The sequence below is a fragment of the Myripristis murdjan genome, chromosome 13 (genome assembly GCF_902150065.1).
Source record: "Myripristis murdjan chromosome 13, fMyrMur1.1, whole genome shotgun sequence".
NCBI lineage: Eukaryota > Metazoa > Chordata > Actinopteri > Holocentriformes > Holocentridae > Myripristis > Myripristis murdjan.
In genome coordinates, this window is record NC_043992.1 from 33,175,238 (window position 1) to 33,193,800 (window position 18,563).

General features: G+C 42.9%; 1 protein-coding gene across 1 annotated transcript in view; it reads right to left on the bottom strand.

The window, feature by feature from the left end:
- pitpnm3 (PITPNM family member 3) overlaps positions 1-18,563 on the bottom strand; it is an 82,957-nt gene that overhangs the window by 18,777 nt on the left and 45,617 nt on the right. Inside the window, exons 5-10 of the mRNA XM_030067713.1 lie at positions 18,189-18,409; positions 8,229-8,418; positions 7,074-7,196; positions 5,726-5,913; positions 2,850-3,007; positions 1,723-1,893 (exon numbers count right to left, since the gene is read on the bottom strand). Coding sequence (XP_029923573.1) covers positions 1,723-1,893; positions 2,850-3,007; positions 5,726-5,913; positions 7,074-7,196; positions 8,229-8,418; positions 18,189-18,409 — 1,051 coding nt within the window. The remainder of the gene's footprint in view (positions 1-1,722; positions 1,894-2,849; positions 3,008-5,725; positions 5,914-7,073; positions 7,197-8,228; positions 8,419-18,188; positions 18,410-18,563) is intronic.

Genomic DNA, 18,563 nt, shown 5'->3' on the forward strand with positions numbered 1-18,563 from the left:
ACACGACCGGCATGGAATGAGGGAATTTGTGAAATGTTGGAGAGAGATGATTCTGTGGCCTTGAAGTGTCGATTTTTTTTTTTTTTTTACAACAAGAGACCTGAAGAGATGTTTAACTCCAACTCACCCAGCTAAAAAAACACTATCTCTGCCACTATCTCAGTGTGTGTAGTAGCTTCCTGTAGGGAAATGGATTCCGCGGCAGGCGAAATACGTCACCATCTTAATGCAGCATTAGTCATGTGATCATCACCGATACAAATGACTATAACTCAAGGCGCAATAATTCTCGGGGATGATCGCATTTCCCATTGGAGCACAGTTGAGATCAATAGGAAGAGGGCTTACTCTCTCAATATTAGCGCCGTTTGTCATAATAAAAGCTAGACTGCTGATGCGTGTAGATGTTGAAGTCATACCCATAGGAGCCCAGCGTGCTTCTCCATGCCTTCATAACAAATAATTACCGTATTACAAAGCAGGAAATAGGTAATGTGTGTGTGTGTGTCTGCCTCTGTATGTCTGCCTCTGCGCCTGTGTGCACCTGTCACTGGTTTTTAATTCAACACATAATTTGACAGCCTCTAAGCCCGATCAATGAAGTGGGGATTTAGACCTGTGATTAAAACCCAGCAACCCCTGCAAGCCCACGCCGCGTGTCTGCTTTTACACTCCATCACCTCTCTCAGCACCACTGGCTCCACCGCATTAATAACGGTGGCTTTCAATTTACAGCACTACAACATGAAATGTGCTGTTCATAATTAACGTCACCGAGTCTGTCTTTCCTGTAGGTTTTGCACGCAAATAAAACGGAAAGATTACTCGAGGCTTTCCTTTTTGAGCACGAGCGAGCAAATCAAACCAATCCAAAAAAAAGGAAAAGCATACAAGTGCACCAGTGAAGGCTCATTTAAACAGGATCTAAAGGAGCGGTACAATTATTGCTTCTGTATGTCTCGTGTACTTTGTACTGTACTCATTTGTACTGATGCGATCTGCAGCGATGGTAAATGAAATCGCTTTCATTTCTGCTGCTTTAAACTCAATCGCAGTGCCTTATCTTCTCATCTGGGTTCAGGCTCACAGTGCAGTTAGCGTGAGCAATCAGCCCTTGTCCTACTTTCTGTGTGTGAGCTAGGTGGGTAGAGAGGCAGAGGGACCGGGCGATGCGTCATAACTGCTGTTTAGAGTGAGTCTCCATGTCCCAAAAGGAGGCCAAAAACATGCTTCAAATAAATCAGCAGCTCATTAAGGACTCAGGACTCCACAGCCAAGCCCTCCACGGGGATTACAGCAGTTCTACGCCACATCTAGCAGACTAATATCTCACATACTGTGCCTGATCCTCAGAGAGCGGTGGCGGGCTAAAGGTGCTGCACCGCAAGACGATGAAGTGTAATTACTTCAGACTTCAGGCTTTAGGGGTTGGATTTAGCTCTGCTTCTGCAGGGCTAGCTCAAACAGATGGGAGAGCCCCTTGCACACATCTGTGTACATGCTTGCCCCTGAAAATTCACATCGCTAGATCGCAGAGTACCAGCCTGAACACGACCGTAATCCAGTCCCATTACGCAGAATTCCTCAGAGGTTTCGCACCAGCTTTGAACTGCAAAATGCAAGAAGCTTTTTAACAAATGAGTTATTCAGTAGCACCAGAAAAACTGTGCGCATCCTCTCACACTGTTAAATTGATTTTCAGTAGCAAATGGTGTCTCTCACCTATAAGCGTGGGGCGTCCGTCCCCCAGGGGGTAGCGCTGGTAGCGCGGGACCGCAAATGGGGACAGCTTGTGGAAGAGGGGCTGAAGCAGCGGCTCGAGTCTGGAGGCTGAAGGGTCCGAGGGGTAGAAGAGGTTGAAAATCTGAGAGCAGGCTGGATGAAGCTGGCTCACTGGGGGTCAGACAACACAATGGGCAGAGGCAGCCATTAGAAAGAACAGCGGGATTTTGGCACAGCATGCAGATTGCATTAGGTGAATCACAATAATGTAACAGCAGTTGGGAGCAGTGGTTGCTATGACTGTCTATGTTAACCTGTGACTGACTGTAGGAGCTTGGTGGGAACTAAAAAACGTGTTTTCTGGGAGTGGGGTTTAGAAACACAGTAGAGGAAGTTGCAAAACTGTTTCACCAATTTTACTAGGACATATGGTATTCAGTTTTGGGTGTGGGGGACGGGGACGGTGCCACAGACTTATGTGCCGACACTCCTGATTATTACCCCTTTCAAAATCTGCTCATCGTCTATTTGTCTTAAAAACAATAACAAAAAAAAAAAAAGAGTAAAGGAAATGTAAACTGCAAAAATATTCAACACATATTTATACTTATCTCATTAGATAGATAGATAGATAGATAGATAGATAGATAGATAGATAGATAGATAGATAGATAGATAGATAGATAGATAGATAGATACTTTATTCATCCCGCAGGAAATTCACAGTTTTTCAGCAGTATCCACAGATTACAGATTAAATAAATCAAAAAAAAAGATAAAAAAAAAATAAAGAATAAGATCTAAGTACAATTGTTCGGTATAAACATTAGTTTATACCGAACAATTCACTGAACTGCATGAAATAATGTCTCTGAATCTTTACATTTTCTTGGAGAGTGACCTTCACGTCTGTGTTTGGTTAAGAAAATCTCACTAGTTCTGGACGTTCAAGGTTATCGAGTATGACCTCTGACTTAATTTGTGTCATAGCTGCAAGAGCTCTGCACTGACAAAAGGGCATTAAGCTTCTGCTGTGTGTGTGTATGCATGTACATGACAGGGTACATGCACGTACCTGTTGCATGTAGTGTTTTTTTTTTTTTTAGCCTTGCTGCTATTCTGCTTACCCTGGATGGCAGGCAGTACAGTGCGTCTCATGGCCAGAACAAGTCCCAGCGGACAGCCCAGCAGGAAGCAATCTGACACCTCAAAGTCGAATCGACCCGGGTTCAACACCAGACTGGTGTTGCTGCCGCCGCGCACCTCCACACCCTCTTTCATTAAACTGGGGAGCAGACATGGGCACAGAGCATGACAAGTTATTGCATTCCACAAATATGACAGGATGAATTTTAGTGAAAAGCAAGAATTCCCTGAAATTCAAAAATGGAAAAATTGTGCAAGCTAAATTAGGGAGGAAAACGTAGAGGTCTGATTGTTGATGCTTTTGTTTTGTGTTTACTGATTCTGGTTCGGTTTGCTTGTTTTAGCATACTGGAGTCTTTGTCGGTGCTGGGCCTTTGTGACTCAGCCTGAGGAGCTATTCATTCACCCTGTCTGAGCATCAGACGGTGCATCAGGGTTACACTGGTTTGAACAGCCGAGCTGGCCTCAATCATATCCCCTCCTCTCCTGACTGACGAGATCTGTGCGCCCTTGCCAGCCAATGCCAACGTTTCCCCATTACGTGCTGCATGGGGAAAAAGGATTACAGTCTGCCGCCACCTTAAGAAGCCAAATCAATAGCGCTTTGATTGCCTGTACCATTTGCTTTTGTTCTTGCAGCCTCTCTTCTCTCTCTCTCTTCATGTGTCCACTCCTTTGCTTATTCCCTCAGTCCATCCACTTCCTAAAGCTTTTAGGATGTCATGGGCCTGTCTGTCTAGCTGCTCTTGAATTTTTCTCTTAGCAGACTCTAAGGCAGCAAGATGTTCCACAACTTTAGGACCTAAACATGATCCCTAGCATCGCTGTACCTGCCCAACTATCCTTAAGCAAGACGCTCAACCCTAGCCAGAGGGTGAAAGAAGAATTTCCCCTTTGGAGACTGAATTAAATGAATGAATGGATGAATGAATGAATAAAACATGGGAGAAAGAAAAGAAGGAAAAAGAAAAAATGGAGCAAGACATGAGGATGAAAAAGAACTCAACTTGTTGAGTGCACCCTCTTTGGTTTCCAGTAAAGCAGTGCTATCACTGTTTAGCACATGGCCTCATGGACAATTCCCAGCCAGGGCTAAAACAGAACAAGGGATAAGTGGAAACATCTAAAACAGAGTGCACAAGAGGTAGACAGCTGCCCCAGGGGCTCTCGTGATGAGTGGGATGATGTCTGAGAAAAGGAGACTTAATAAGCCCTTTTGTTGGCTGGGAATGCCCAGTGGGACGTGCAGGATCAGGAGGTGTCCTTCACATCGCCAAGCTCAGGTTTAATCACGAGTGTATCTAGAACAGGAAAAGGTCTGGAGACAGGTGCGTCGCCATGGACACACCGTGTCACAACTGTGAACTGCTGATGGAGTCCTGTGGCAATTACTCATGGGTGTAGCTGTGATGGTGTAGGCCTAGTGTACTGTATCATGTGGAATGGGAACACTGGTTGCTTGAAGTGGCAGCCAAACGCTCTCCGACCATCACTTCCGAGCTACATTCACCTGCAGTGCTCAGTCTCCCATGCAAACTAGCTGGCACAGGCACAAACAGGCTATTTATAGTCCTGGAGCAGGCAGGCAGGCAGACAGGGCAGTCTAGCTGCAAATAATGATAAATAGCGGGGGGTGGGGGGTGGGGGGTGGAGGGGAGGCTGGAGGGGGGGCAGAGCGACACATTCCAGGAAAACCTGGACAAGGACCAGCGTGCAACATCTGGGTCATCCCATCAACCCCCTAAATGCCCTCATCATTGATGGGCTGATGAAATGTCATATTTACATCACAAGATTTATTACATCACGACAAGCCACTGTAGGAACAATTTCACAACTGGGGACACCAGAAATTCTCCTACCACAGTATGTGTACTGTGGTAATTTGCTTTTACCAGCTTGCAGACGTCATTAACTAGAGTGTGCCGTGCATACACTGTGTTTAGAGATATAGATATAAAAGAACAATTACATGAACAATCCTCATGGAAATGGGGAGGAAATGGTAATCAATATTTGTCTCTTCAACAAGACACTTAACTCCTAACGTCTCAGTGTAGCTCCAGCGTGTCCAATAGTACTGCATATAATTGTACTCAGTATATTACATGTTTGCAGGGTTAAGGTTAGGACTTGGGTTTAGGGTTAATGGAAAATCCCAACCTAAAACACATTAAAAACCTTTTGAGAACAGGGATTGGCGATTCACATTACATTTCTGGTTCCTTTTTGGTGTTTGATCTGGTATTTTTGTTACTCTGTGGCTAAAAAGCCAAAAGTGAATAGAGTTTTGTCACTAAGAGATTTTCTCCACACAGCTACAAGGGCATCTAATAGGCGGGAAAAACGGCAATCTGAAACAAAAGTGTTAGTTGTCAGGTTTCAATGCTAACCCCTAAAAACAAAACAGTAAGCTCTTCCTCACCAATTTGCATCGGTGTTAACAAAACATCCAGGGAGATATCCGACATCGAAGAGAGAGAGAGGTTACTTGTTTCTCCCTTGGGGCTCATTGTAGCTGCAGCTGCTCTATATGCATCATGTTTGGAGAGGTAACCAATAGAAAAAGAGAAATGCGCCCATAAACAACAAAACGGCACCAGAAACGCAGTGAAATCTCAAATTACTCTTTTTAAACAGTGTTAATGTGTTTCAGGCAGGATTTTCCGAATTCAGCTTAAAGCTTTTAGGCTTTATTTTAGGCTTAGGTTACTTTACACACAGGCATGTATTGGAGAGGGTTGAGGATAGTGATAGGGGTTGAGGAGTTACCCTTGTCAGCGAAGATCCATACATGTATAGTAATACAAGCAATTATTTGTGTGCATGTTTTGACACGTTCATGTTCATGCTGCACCTGGAAAAGAAGCTGTGTTGGCACGTGGACGAGGTGTCTCCATCGTACGAGTCGCTCTGCTTGCGGCTGAGCGGCTGACTGCCCTGGCCATGTCCGTCGTTGGGGGCGGAGATATCGATGTTGCTCTTACTCAGCCTCTTGCTGGAGCTCAGACCTGGGCTGGCCTCGCCTAGCAGGCCCGGATTATCCTGAGTGGGTGGAGGAGAGAGTGGAATGCACAGCTTCATATAATCACCCACAGCGGCGGCTGCACAACGTAATCACACACAATCAGATAAATAGAGGCTAATGCTTTTCTTAGACCAACAGTTTGAATGTTGGAGAAACACATGGCGGCGGTGATTCCATTAGACGTGAGCCAGCCGAGCTGATTCATGTTTCAGTGAGGCTGAGGAAAGGTTATGGGCTGAATTAGAATGTAAATAAGTACAATTACTCTGTACTTAAGTGCAACTTTTATGTGCTGGGTCTTTACTTAGGTATTTTTTGTGATCAATTAGTTATTTATTATTTGCATAAGGAAGAGGAAGCACCATCACAGTCACAGAAGTGACAAGGTGTAGTACAAGTTTATTATAAGGATGGTTTTACATTTTTTTCTTTTGGTGTAGCTCCATCTGCTATGCGATTTGTTACATGATATCCAGGTTTATGCTGCTTCAAAGTAAAAGATGTCAAAGAGAGCCAAAGCAGCGTCATCCCTCACAAGTAAACCCAAACTGCAAAGATATCACATGAATTATCTAAAGCCCAACTTATAGAAAAATGTTCAGAAGGGTAATTTACCTGTCAGAAAGCCATTATTCCTTACTTGCTGAATATGGATTTGGATTCAGGTGCATCCCTGCTATACAGTATATGGAGCAGTTGTGACCCAGTACCACCTGGGTATCATTCTTCAGATCGAGTATGTTTACTTTTGATACTGAAGTACATTTTACTGATAATACCTCTCTACTTAAATTTTTATTTCAGGACATTAACTTTTAATGGAATATTTTTCCCTTTCCATGCAGTATTTACTGGGGGTATAAACTCCATGAAATGAGCAGCTAGCTCACAACAGAGACGATGAGTGGAGGATGAGAGGCATGTCAAAAGTGTGCATTTACACCCTTGCACCGCAACACACTGCAGGTCATATTTCCATCAAGCAGATGGCTTTGACATTCCAACCAAATTATCAGACAAATTAATAATTAACTCCACTGATGAAGACAGGGTATAAAACAAGCATGTAATCGGGATGTATTGACTGTGAAATTTGGTTTAACCGTCTGTTCATCTTCCCACAAACCCACACAGCCCGGTGTATCATCATGTTATCATTGTGCTCTTGCGCTCCTACCTTCAGACTCTCGGTGCTGTTGTTCCTGCTGCTGTTGTTGGGGCTGCCAGGCCTCTGGTGGTTGCTGAAACACAGTGCATCGAAGCATAGGACGCCCCCCACGCAGTCGCCCATCAGACACACCTGCTCAGAAAACACACACACAAATGCGCACACATGCAGTTGCATACAAGGATGCACATAAAAGACAAGATTTATAAACCTGCCGTATATGGTGCACTCCGATAGTGTAATCCTCAACAGCAACAGGAAGGGAGATGGCCCTGAATGTCAATATAAAACTGAGAACTAAGAAAGCAGTATATTTTATTAGGATAGGATTTATCAGCCTAGGAAAGCAGTACATTCTTTATGTCTGAAAAACACATTTCTGTTTATCTCTATTTACTGGTGAAATCCAAGACATTTCAATCTTGACAACCTTCTTCAGACAATCAACAAGACAAACAGTTGGTATTATAAAATTCAGTAAGTGGGGGTACACAACTGAAACTGAAAGAGTTCGTATTCTATAGTATGCATTTACATTCAGAGTTGCACATCCTCTCTTGTTGCTGGAGTGTGGAGTTTCCTTCCGCTGCAAAACAACCTATTATTCATTAATTGGCTGGACACACTGCCACTACAGTTGTTTCCCTTGCTTTTTAATTACACTATGAATACTCGATGTGATCTCAGCCACGCAAAGGGAAGTTGTGCTTGAGAGCGCACAGTTCACGTTCTTGAATTCCGTTTAATTGTGCAGCGTCTCTTGATGCAACGTTACATAATTAGCAGAAATAAGGCGCTATCAAAAGCCTGTTTGTTGCCATGTATGAGGGAGCTGAATGTGCCCTGCTGACACAATAGAAAGCCACCGTCCTCGGGGAACCTGAGTTACCACTATTTCCACAGATTATGCAGCCCATTGTAAGTCAATCTTTTACCTCCATTGACAATCACTGACTTATATTAAAGTGTCCGCAGCCCATTACTGGATCACGTATTTGGGATTAGAGTGTAAGAAATCTCTCTCTCTCCTCCCTACCCGTTCCATTTCCCTTCTTTTCCTTTACTCTCCTCTCCTCATGACTCATGTCCTGTGCATCAGCAGGCCCTGCAGGGGTTTAAGAGGCAGAAGAAGAGGAGCCTGTCTCATTATGGAGATGGACGTACCTGACCCGTGAATCCCTGGCCGTCCTCTGACTGGAGGAAGCTATGGTAGACCTGGTTGGCTCGGGCAATGACAGTCGCCACCGCGTCCTGGTAGCGTGGTGACACAATGGCTAGGAGCGGCAGGGCCGCCAGGGGCAGGTGGTCCACACTACTGGACACACAGCTCTCATCGTAGCTGTACGGGTTCAAGCTAGGACAGGCAAAAGTAGGACAGAAGGAAGAGAAGAGGGAGGCGAGCATGGAGAGAATAAAGAAAGGAGGAATAAAAGATGAAACTAGTCAGAAAATGAAATCGTCTGTAATCACGACATGTGTGCCACTGGCACAGCCCCAGGTTAGTGTTTTCTCAGACATTTGCAAAGAGACAGCTGTCAGACTTTCATGCACAGAAATGTACAAATAGAAGTTAGAGAAAAGTCACAAAGTAGATGCTTCCCAAGCCCAAAGACTCGTCTAAGAAAAGGGGCCACAGTTATTTTTTTTTTTTTTTCTTTTCTTGATAAGCCTCCCCTTGGCTATCCTACATGTATTAACTTGGCAATCCTCCATCCAATCAGTTCACCATGCACTGTATCTGCTATCAGACAAGGCTTTTCACGATGGTACAGTGTATGTGTGTGTGTGTGTTAGTGTGTGTATTAGTGTTGTATGTCTGTGTATAGTTCAGTTTAGGATAGTAAGTGGCCAAGCAAGACCATTTATTTGACAGCGTGGGGAAGCAGTGAAGGACTGTGCTGCCCTGCACACTCTCCTTGAGCAGCAGTGCCAGCCCTGTCACCATTTATCAGATGTTCCGATTACAGGAACTGGCCAGCACGGTCACACCAAGGCTGAAATATGACAGCAGCCATGAACACCTCACCACACACCACTGAGGAAGACAGAAACCCTTAGCACGGTGCAAAACCCCAAAAATAAAAATAAGTGTGCACTGATATGTACTGTAGCTTTAACAGAAAAGCATAATTTAACCCTAAACAGGGTGTTTGGTAATTGCAGAGCTCTGGTCAAATAGGCAGTATGTTCTCATAGTGTAGCAATCTGGACTAAAAGGATTTACTGGTTGGTGATATTTTCATCTGCAGTACATAGTTACGAGTAATTATAGCTGCTAGCAGCAATATGGCGCTGGGAGCAGCTTAGCTGTTTACTCATGCGGAAAAATAGGCATAAAAGGAGGAGAAACTGAAATCTGTTGGGCTTAAATCATACCCCTAAACTGTTGGAGAACCTTCACCTAAACAAGCGTCACGTAATAGTTGCACCACCCAGTGCTCCGTCTCACAATCTCCATAAGATGGTCATAATTTTGCTGAGCCAATTAGGAAGTGATTCTCCCTGTGTTTGATTCACAGTATGAGTTGATGAGCGCAGGGTTTTAAATAGCTGGGCCAATTTGAGGACCCCTGATGGTCTTAATGTCCAAGGAAATCTGTTCCCACCATAACTGGGAAATGCTTGAACACAGGAGGCGGTGAAAACATTTTTTTAAAAGTTGAATCACTTAATTTTGTTAGAGTGACAGTCTGCCACAACATCATCCACTATTTGCACGTATCTTCTGTATAGTTTTAACAAAATATTTTCTTTTTTTTTTATCACAGACTAATAGAAAATAACACCCAAGAGAGACATTCAGAGTCATAACTCTTATTTAGGTGGTGATAAGAATTTCAGAATTGAATTTTCTTTTTCTTCTTCTTCTTATTATTACCGAATACTAAGGCAAGTTTAAATATGCCCTGTGGAAAGTGCACATAAAGTATAATAATAAAACAATTGGGGTCACTGTGCGACAATTCTTTTTTAAATTTTACTTTTATATAACTTTTGGGGGGGTCTGCAGATAATTTGGAAGCTGGTTTGGTATCATTTTGACTTAGCTTGGTTTGACTTCATTAGTTTTACAATAATAAACACCAAATATTCATCTTCATAGGCCAACATCCTAAAACACATCTATCACATATGGATAATTTATTAAAACTTTAGTGCAAACTTTAGAGCAAAAAGCAAATAAAAAAGAAAAGTAATATCAACACAAATAACCAATACACAAGAGAGGGGTAGATGGGGTGTGAAAGTTGTGGCTGAATTATGAAATGGATAACTCTAGTGCTGAATTATTGATGGCTGAGTCATGTTTTTTTTTTTTTTTTTTTTTTTTTTTTTACAGAAATCATGTAGCATGACATCAGTACACTATGCACAGCACATTCATGTTTACCATCTCTGCTGTCTGTGATCACTTTCTAAACACTGCTACAAATACTGCCAAACACTCACTCACAACCATCACCATACTCATTGTTTTCTCTGGACTTAACTTGATTTTATTTCTGATCATAAATACATTCTTTTTGATACAGTCATCCATGTAGAAATCATATCAATAAAATATATTGTACGTTCTTGCTTAATCAATGAGCAATCAGGTCACGATTGTCTCATTGGTTTTAAATTATTTGTTTCAGAACTTATCCCAGTTTTCAGCTGTTGATGTCCAGGTTAATTATTTTATTGAACTATCAATCTTACATAGTACTGGCCCTCTCAAAACTTGCTAGTCAACAACACACCTCTTGCTGTTTCTGTCTTTGATTTTGTCCAGAATGACAGCTGTTAAAAAGTATGATACCATTCGACCCAGTATTTCAGCCCGTAGACCTCCTCTTGCATCACCTTGTTTCTTGTTTGGCTTACTCAGTTTGTCCCTGTTTCACTGAAAAATCTCACTGACATTTTGTTATTCCCCTAGACATCATCCCCAGTAAATCCCTCAAACACCCTGTTACCAACTGGTATCCATCCTGAGAAATCTGATCACAAGCTCACACCTCTAAGGACAGGTGTAAACAGCAGCAATGCGTCCTCACTGCGTCTTGAGATCCGATTGCTTAGGACGCATTTGGAGGTGGTCTTTTTGTCCACATTGCATTTGAGGTGTAAACAGACATGTGTCCCAGGACAGACTGAAGAGCTGCATACTCAGCTGACGTCCTCTGTTTAAGCTCTGGTCCAGCCAAACACCCTGACAGCATCACTTTTCCAGTGGAAAAAATATCCTCCCTGACTCTGCCCAGTGCGCTGATGGATCAAATGCAAACTGAAGTGCAGGTCGGCAATAAAGCAGCTGTTTGATGAATAAAAACACAAACTGTCTAGACATCTTTGAAACTGCTTTACCCTGACTGCTCACTATTTTGAAGTCCTCTGTCACCTCTGGCTGCATTTCAGATCACTTTAAGATGGCTACAGCCCAGCACCTTTTGAGAAGCCTGGATGTCATCCATCTTTACCAGACAACTGCAGAACACTCTCTAAATTACTGTTTGCAACAAAAATCTTGGACAGAGTTGTAGCAAAACAGCTTTTGAAGTTACTTAAAGGTAATTACATACCTGTCAAACAGAAAACTCGGAGTCTATATTAGAGAGCAAGTGTCACACTCGTGTGGAGTGCCCCAGGGGTCGATTTTGGAGTCTGTTTCATTGTCTTTATGCAAGCTTCCCCTGAGCCACATTATCCATTGCTTTGGCTGTATATGTTGGACAACACTAAAGTACATATTTCACTTAACCTTAATGACAAACTTAAGTTTGCTGTCAAACTGAATTCCAATCAGAGGTTCTTCTCATCAGCCCTGATCGCAAATAAGCACCTTGGTCCTGAAAGCAATATGAAATCACCATTTAAAAACCTGGTTGTCATTTTTGATTTTCATTTAAAAACTGACAAATATCTCAGTTCCTTGGTTCATATGTGTTACTTTCAACTGAGCAATATCTCACAAAATTTGTCAAGTTCTTTCCCTCCAAAACATGGAAAGGCTTATTCACATCTTTACTCCATTCACCTTGACCACTGACTACTACTTAAATTGATTCAAATGGATTTCAAGAATTTGTAATTACCCACAAGGCTCTGCATGGGGCATTACCTATGAGCTATTGATCTTATGAACACTAACGAGACCTCTTAGATCTTCCATTCAAGGGCATCTTCCCATCCCAAGGACGAAATTGAAAGCCAGAGTTGCGCTTTTTGCCATGGCTGCTTACCTTTAGGGCAAACTCAACATTTCCAACTATAAGAACTGGAGCCTCTGTCAAAAGATTTAAATGACATCTCAAAACCCATCTTTTCAATGTTACCTCTGAATAATATGGACTGTTGCATGCAGGGTGTGATGCATTGCATTTTGCTTTTCATTGCTCTCTTTGCTACATTTTAAAAGCATTTGCATTTTAATAAAAAAATATATGACAAAAGTCGGGTACTGCCACCACCCATTGCATATTGGTAAAAAAACGCCTCTTGGCTGTTCTATAAGCTCTGTAAAGCATGGTTGTCTTGTGGGTTGTGGCTTAAACACTTCCATCTGTAGCAGTTTCACTCGTGGTCATCTGCCCAGAGGACTAGTTACTATTAATGAGCCAGAGTGAGGAGACACACTCCCCGAGGGTACGGCTCTGATGTCTAGCTGTCAGTAGCACAGTGTGTAGTGAGCATCTACAGCCTCCTGAGATGCTGTTTGCTTCTGCTGTGTGGAATCTGTAAAGTGTGTGAAGATTTCTGAGAGGGAGCCTGGGCTTCTCCCATGCAGATTTTCAAGAAAAAAGAGGAGAAAAGTGGAATACTCTGTATGTTATTGAAGTTGCACCCCGGTATTACCATAACAACAGTGTCACTCTGGCAGATGCTGCTGTGTGGAAAATTCAACTCAGGTACAACAGAGACAGCACACTGTTGTAGGAAAAAGACTTGGCAGGCAATACCACAGAACACCACTAGGCAGAGTTACAATTTATACAACAAATAATGATTTGTTTACAAGGTGGCATTTTATTAACTATTGGAGTCCCAGCATGCCTCTAGAGCAGGGGTGAAGGTTCACTCCTTCCTGTATGGCAGCTGGCCTGCCCCAACCTTGTTAGCAGACTGTGGTTAACAACTGCTACTCTCTCTCTCTCTCTCTCTCTCACACACACACACACACACAAACACACACACACACACACACACACACACACACACACACACACACGGACACACACGGACACAGACAATGACATAGTTCCTCACCAAGGAGCCAAAAAGTGCTCTAATTAACATTCCAGACACACAGACATGCCTCAGAACTGAGTTCACAAGTCACAAGACAACAAAACAGGTTCAACAGCTGCTCAACACCTCTCACTTGAGTCTTCATTATTTATTTGAGCTCTGTAATTAGTGATTTATTTATGCAAGCATTTATTATTGCCTCCATGGAACAGCATTGTTTCACATTCAAAAGGTCTCAAACAAATTATGAGCATGTTTGTGTGTGTGTGTGTGTGTGTGTGTGTTTGTGTGCATGCTTACATGTGTGCATGTGTGTGTGTCTGTGTGTTTATGCGTGCATGTGTACAAAACTTTACTTGGGCATTCATTTGCTGAGGCGGTTTGTGGATCTAATTTCCTGGAGGACAGCAGGTTGTTTTATACTGAGAATCAATGGTCACTAATTAAGGTGAAACCATAATTAACACCTTTGCCTATGCAAACATGTACAAAGGCCGTTCAGCCACACTATCTAAATCCTATCTCCAGTTAATGGCTATAATTTATCTTAATAATCTGAACAACAGTTTTCTCTAAAGTGCTGATGTTATTGATAAAATAGTGGGGCGATAACAGGCACGTGTAACTTTGACAGAACACGTCAGGAAAGATTAAGCAGACACGTCGTGTTCCACAGCCTGGATCCTGCAAGGCCAGTCCTTCCCAAGTCAAGGACAGGGAGAGTGAAAGGAGGCCGCCGCTTTTGGACCTCGCCATCAGCATTCTCACATCAGCAAAGCCTCAAATGATAGGAGAGTGCGTCTCCCTCCACTGTGTCGAGTCTGCCCCCGTAACCGAGGATATGAGGCGTTCGCTCACAAGCACTGGCACTTGCCCTGTTCACATCTTTCTGCTCTCATTAGTTAAATGTTTATGCAAACTAGAGTATGTTGAGGATTCACTGAGGTATCTTTCAAGCACAAATCACTCACTGACATAATGGAGAGGGCCTCACTTGATTTGCCACGGGCATCAATAAACTGTAGACCTTCAAATCCAAGTTGCTGCTCCTTCACCTCTGACTCCAGCCGACACTGCAATTTATTGCTTTTGCTCCGATGACAGTGTAAGTTTTTTTTTTTCTAGAAACACTGTGAGTATCAGAGAAACAAAATCACACGATGATGTCAAAAGGTATGTGAACTAGTCTTCGCTAAAGAGAGCGATGTACAGAAATCTTCAAGGTCTCATGGTAACGCAACAATGAGGAGCTCCATTAACAACAGCCTCTCCATTTATTAACTGTGGCAGCAGGGAGAAGATAAGGCCGATTGAGCAGATTAAACCTCAAATCAGCCCCATCTAACGCAGCATAACCTTGAGATATACTCCCCATTATTGTGCCACACCACCCTCTTGCCTCTAACCATTAGCATCAAACCAAAAAACTCGGAAGTGTGTCAGATTCCTGCTTAATTGCCCTCCCCATTTTTTAATGGCTGGCTTGGCACTGCACATCATTTGCACCGTTAACGTAGACGGCGATGGCCCACCTTGTGGTCTTTTTAATTAGGGAGAGGGCCCAGAAATAAGTTGCAGCACGTCCCTAGCTGCCGAAGGCCAGAATAATGAGTCTCTGTCTCCCTGAGCTGAGGTCACTCACGGTGCACATGGACGAGTGGCAAGCTCTTCCTCTCCTTGGTCCTCCATTTCCTCCCCTTAAAGAATACACAATCTGCACACTAACACAACTAGGAGATAGATTCTTTTTTTTTTTTTTTTAAATCTCTTTTACACGGCCACTGTTGAGATGAAGTTTTTCATAATTTCTTATTCCTTCCACAGTGATAAATGCCGTGCAGTAGATGCAAAAGGAAATCAATTTGGGAAGTTCTTCTTTGTGGACTGTTAATTGGATGCGCTATGGTGAGGATTCATACTGTGCAATTCACATTCTGTTTTCCAACTGTTTTTTTGCGTGGAGTGTTTTTACGTGACTGTGTATGTGTAAGGGTTTGTGTTTGTGTTGTCTTGACACCCGGTGCGTCATCAGCACTGCCAGGTACATTCATTAGCAGGCAGAGCTCGTAATGAGCGCTCAGAGCACCGCAAGCCTTCCAGGCACACTGCAACAAGGAAGACACATGCTGAAAAACATGTTCCCTCTCTATGGGGACATCCTACACAGGGAATTATCAAATGCCGATTCCAAAGAGGCTTGTTTATGTGAAAGTTTTTCTTTGAGGCGCTAAGAGGTTCTGCCACCTTCACTCCTTGGTGCGATTTTCAACCAAGCTGTTAAATCCCAGTATGACAATAAATTACGCACACAGCAGCAATCCCTTCCCATGTGGCCGCCGATTCCTCTGATGTTTATGTTGGCACGCAAATAAATGAGGCTGAGTGCACCCACAAGTCCAGCACTGTCATTACAGCAAACACCATTAAATAACAAAAGTGCAATTGAGTAAGTGTTGTGTTTGTTGGTGTGTGGGTGTATGAGTTCGTACTGACTGCACATATTGTGAGAGTATGCTGAGGACTTGGAGCCATCTGGGCCTAAATAGAAAGAAGAAGAAGGCTCTGTCTAATTTCACAGAATAGCCAAAATACACATTCCTACTCGGTAATGTCATTTTTCAAACAGTTTGTTGTTTAGTTACATTTCAGTCAATATTTCAGTAAAATGGTACTAGATGGATCTCACCTGGACCTTTAATATAACACATGAAGCTCTTTTTAGCAAAATGGCATTTCCTTCTTTTGAAAAATAATGATTTAATGTGTATAGATACATTTGCAGATGTGTGTGCATGCCTCAGTCTGTGTTCGTGTTCATGTTCATGTATGTGTGTGTGCCCACATGCATGCAAGGACAGGCTACTGAGAAATGTGGCAATAACTCCTGGATTCCCAAGGGATGATGTTCTTTTTAATATTTTATCAATGTGAACGCCAGCATGCTTCAGATCTTTTTACAGTGTTCTCACCTCCAGTCATTACCCTCCTCTGGCTAATGTCAGTCACATGGCCAAATAGAAGCCTTGACTTCTAACAAGCACATTTTCTCAGCCATGCTGATTAGTGACAATTCAGACAAAACATCCCCAGCAAATAAATGGAGAGTGGCTAAAAGGAAGTGATACTGTCAAAAGCTGCATATTGTAACGACTTGGAAATGTGGGGAAAGGAAAATTAGCTATGCCTGAGCAACTCTCATACTCGCATCGCCAGCAGCATCGCCTGAGAGAGACACACATGGACAGAGCACATGCCCAAAAAAGAGCACGAGTCTATCTAAATATTGGAATGGCCATCATACTTCAGACTTCATAAGCTCTTCAGACATGAGCAAGGTAATTATGAAGGTGAAGGAAAGCAGGAGAAAGAATGCCACTGAAAACTACTAGGAGCTATTTGTTTACATGGAAACTATTCTAGATTACTTATTACACCAAAGAAACATCCATCGACTGTTACTCATCACCGAGGCGCTGCCTGTGCATCTACAATTATTTTCCACTCCCAGAAACTGATAAAACAAATGAGACCTGAATGATAAGTAATTAGACACACACATCATAGTGAGTCATCACATACATTACTTTCCAAGACCCCAAGATCAATGGATATAGTGATGCCATTTGCAGTCATTACTCTTTCATACTGATCCTCTGTCCTTCAGGACATGGGGGCTGAACCAACAGTTAAAAACAGCAGTCAGAAAGGTTATGAGTTTAATATTCCACATGGCCACATGCTTCCAGGGGCTGAGAAATGTCATCAGCATACTAATTAACATTGCGCTGACTACTCAGGGTTCCTTGGTCAATATATTTTCCTGATTAACCTTCAACACCGATGCCAAGATGGCATCTCTCTGGCCTCTGGAGGAATGCCTGCTGAATTAGAAATCTGTATGCTTTTGGCGCATTCAGATTCTCCACCTGACTCCTTCAAATGTCAGACAAGCTTAAATGGTGTGCTGTCATGCGTGACGTCAGATAAAATAGCCTCCCAAAATTGCTTGTTGGAGAATTCATCCTCATAAAGGATTGAACAGGTGGCAAATGGCAGCTCCGGCAAATCATCCTCGTGTGTCGGTACACGTTTTCTCTGCTTGTCAAAAAGGGGAACACGAAGTCTGCAAATGTTGAGGGGGTGTCACTATGGAGATAAAGACAGTAAACACTGACTTGTATAGGCCTATGAAAGAATGCATTTGGAGGGAAATTTGGCAGGCTGAAAATAAATAATTCAGAAGTCTCTGCAGAAATGCTCCAACCAGCTCCTATAAGGCAGCTTTTCTATTCATATAATGGTATGTAGTTGAGGAAACATCAAATAACTTCAGGAATTCTCCAACTGCTAAAATTAACCTCTCCTCGGCCATGGTTGATCTTCTACGAGAAAATAGCACAACATTTTACCAAGATAAACTCCAGTGAGCGGGTGAACCACATGAATACATCGAACATCGAACCGATTTCTACTCTTGCAAAATGCACTGGTGGGCTGAGTCTGCATTTATCATGCACCTGCGTGAAAATTTAACATGCTCAAGCTTTTATCTGCTGCTTCGCAAAAACACCTCTGGTGCTGCTCCACTCATCAACACCTCCAACTGAAAATGAATGGCACATTTGCGTTGCCATTTAGTGTCTGTTCATGCCGATAAACTGAGGTTAAACATAGCCAATTCCTTGCTGATTTAAAGAAACCAGGGCTCTGCACTTAAGCAAATAGAATGCAGGTCAGCAAATATGTGCTGAAAGCAACAGCAGCAGAAGCCAAAAAAAAAAAAAAAAAAAAAAATCCACAACAAAACAAAAAAATGACACACTTTTATATTGAAAGGGCAGGTTCACTGAAACTTTGATCAATGAGAGTGCTTGCTTTGATGCTGCCACTCACTTGGACACCAGGGAGAAAGCCTCGGCGCACACAGCTGGGCACGGCACTAGCTTGATCATCACATGTTCGGCAGCAGCCTGGAAATGTGCCCGTGTCACCTTCTCCAGCACCGACGCCAGCGTCGCCACGTCACCGGCCTTCGTGCCGGGGTCTCCACCTGCAGTGTCCAAGATGTTTCCACCGTGCACCACGAGCAGCAACACGTGGGTCTTACATTTCTTCTGCGAAAGGTAGGAGGTCGAGATGAAAGGATAAGACAGGGGTTCAGAAGGAGGGGGAGAGGAGAAGAGGAAGGCCCATTTCCATTTTCCATTTATCCTTTATTTAACCAGATAAGACTCATTGAGATAAAATGCAATTTCTTTTCCAAGAGTG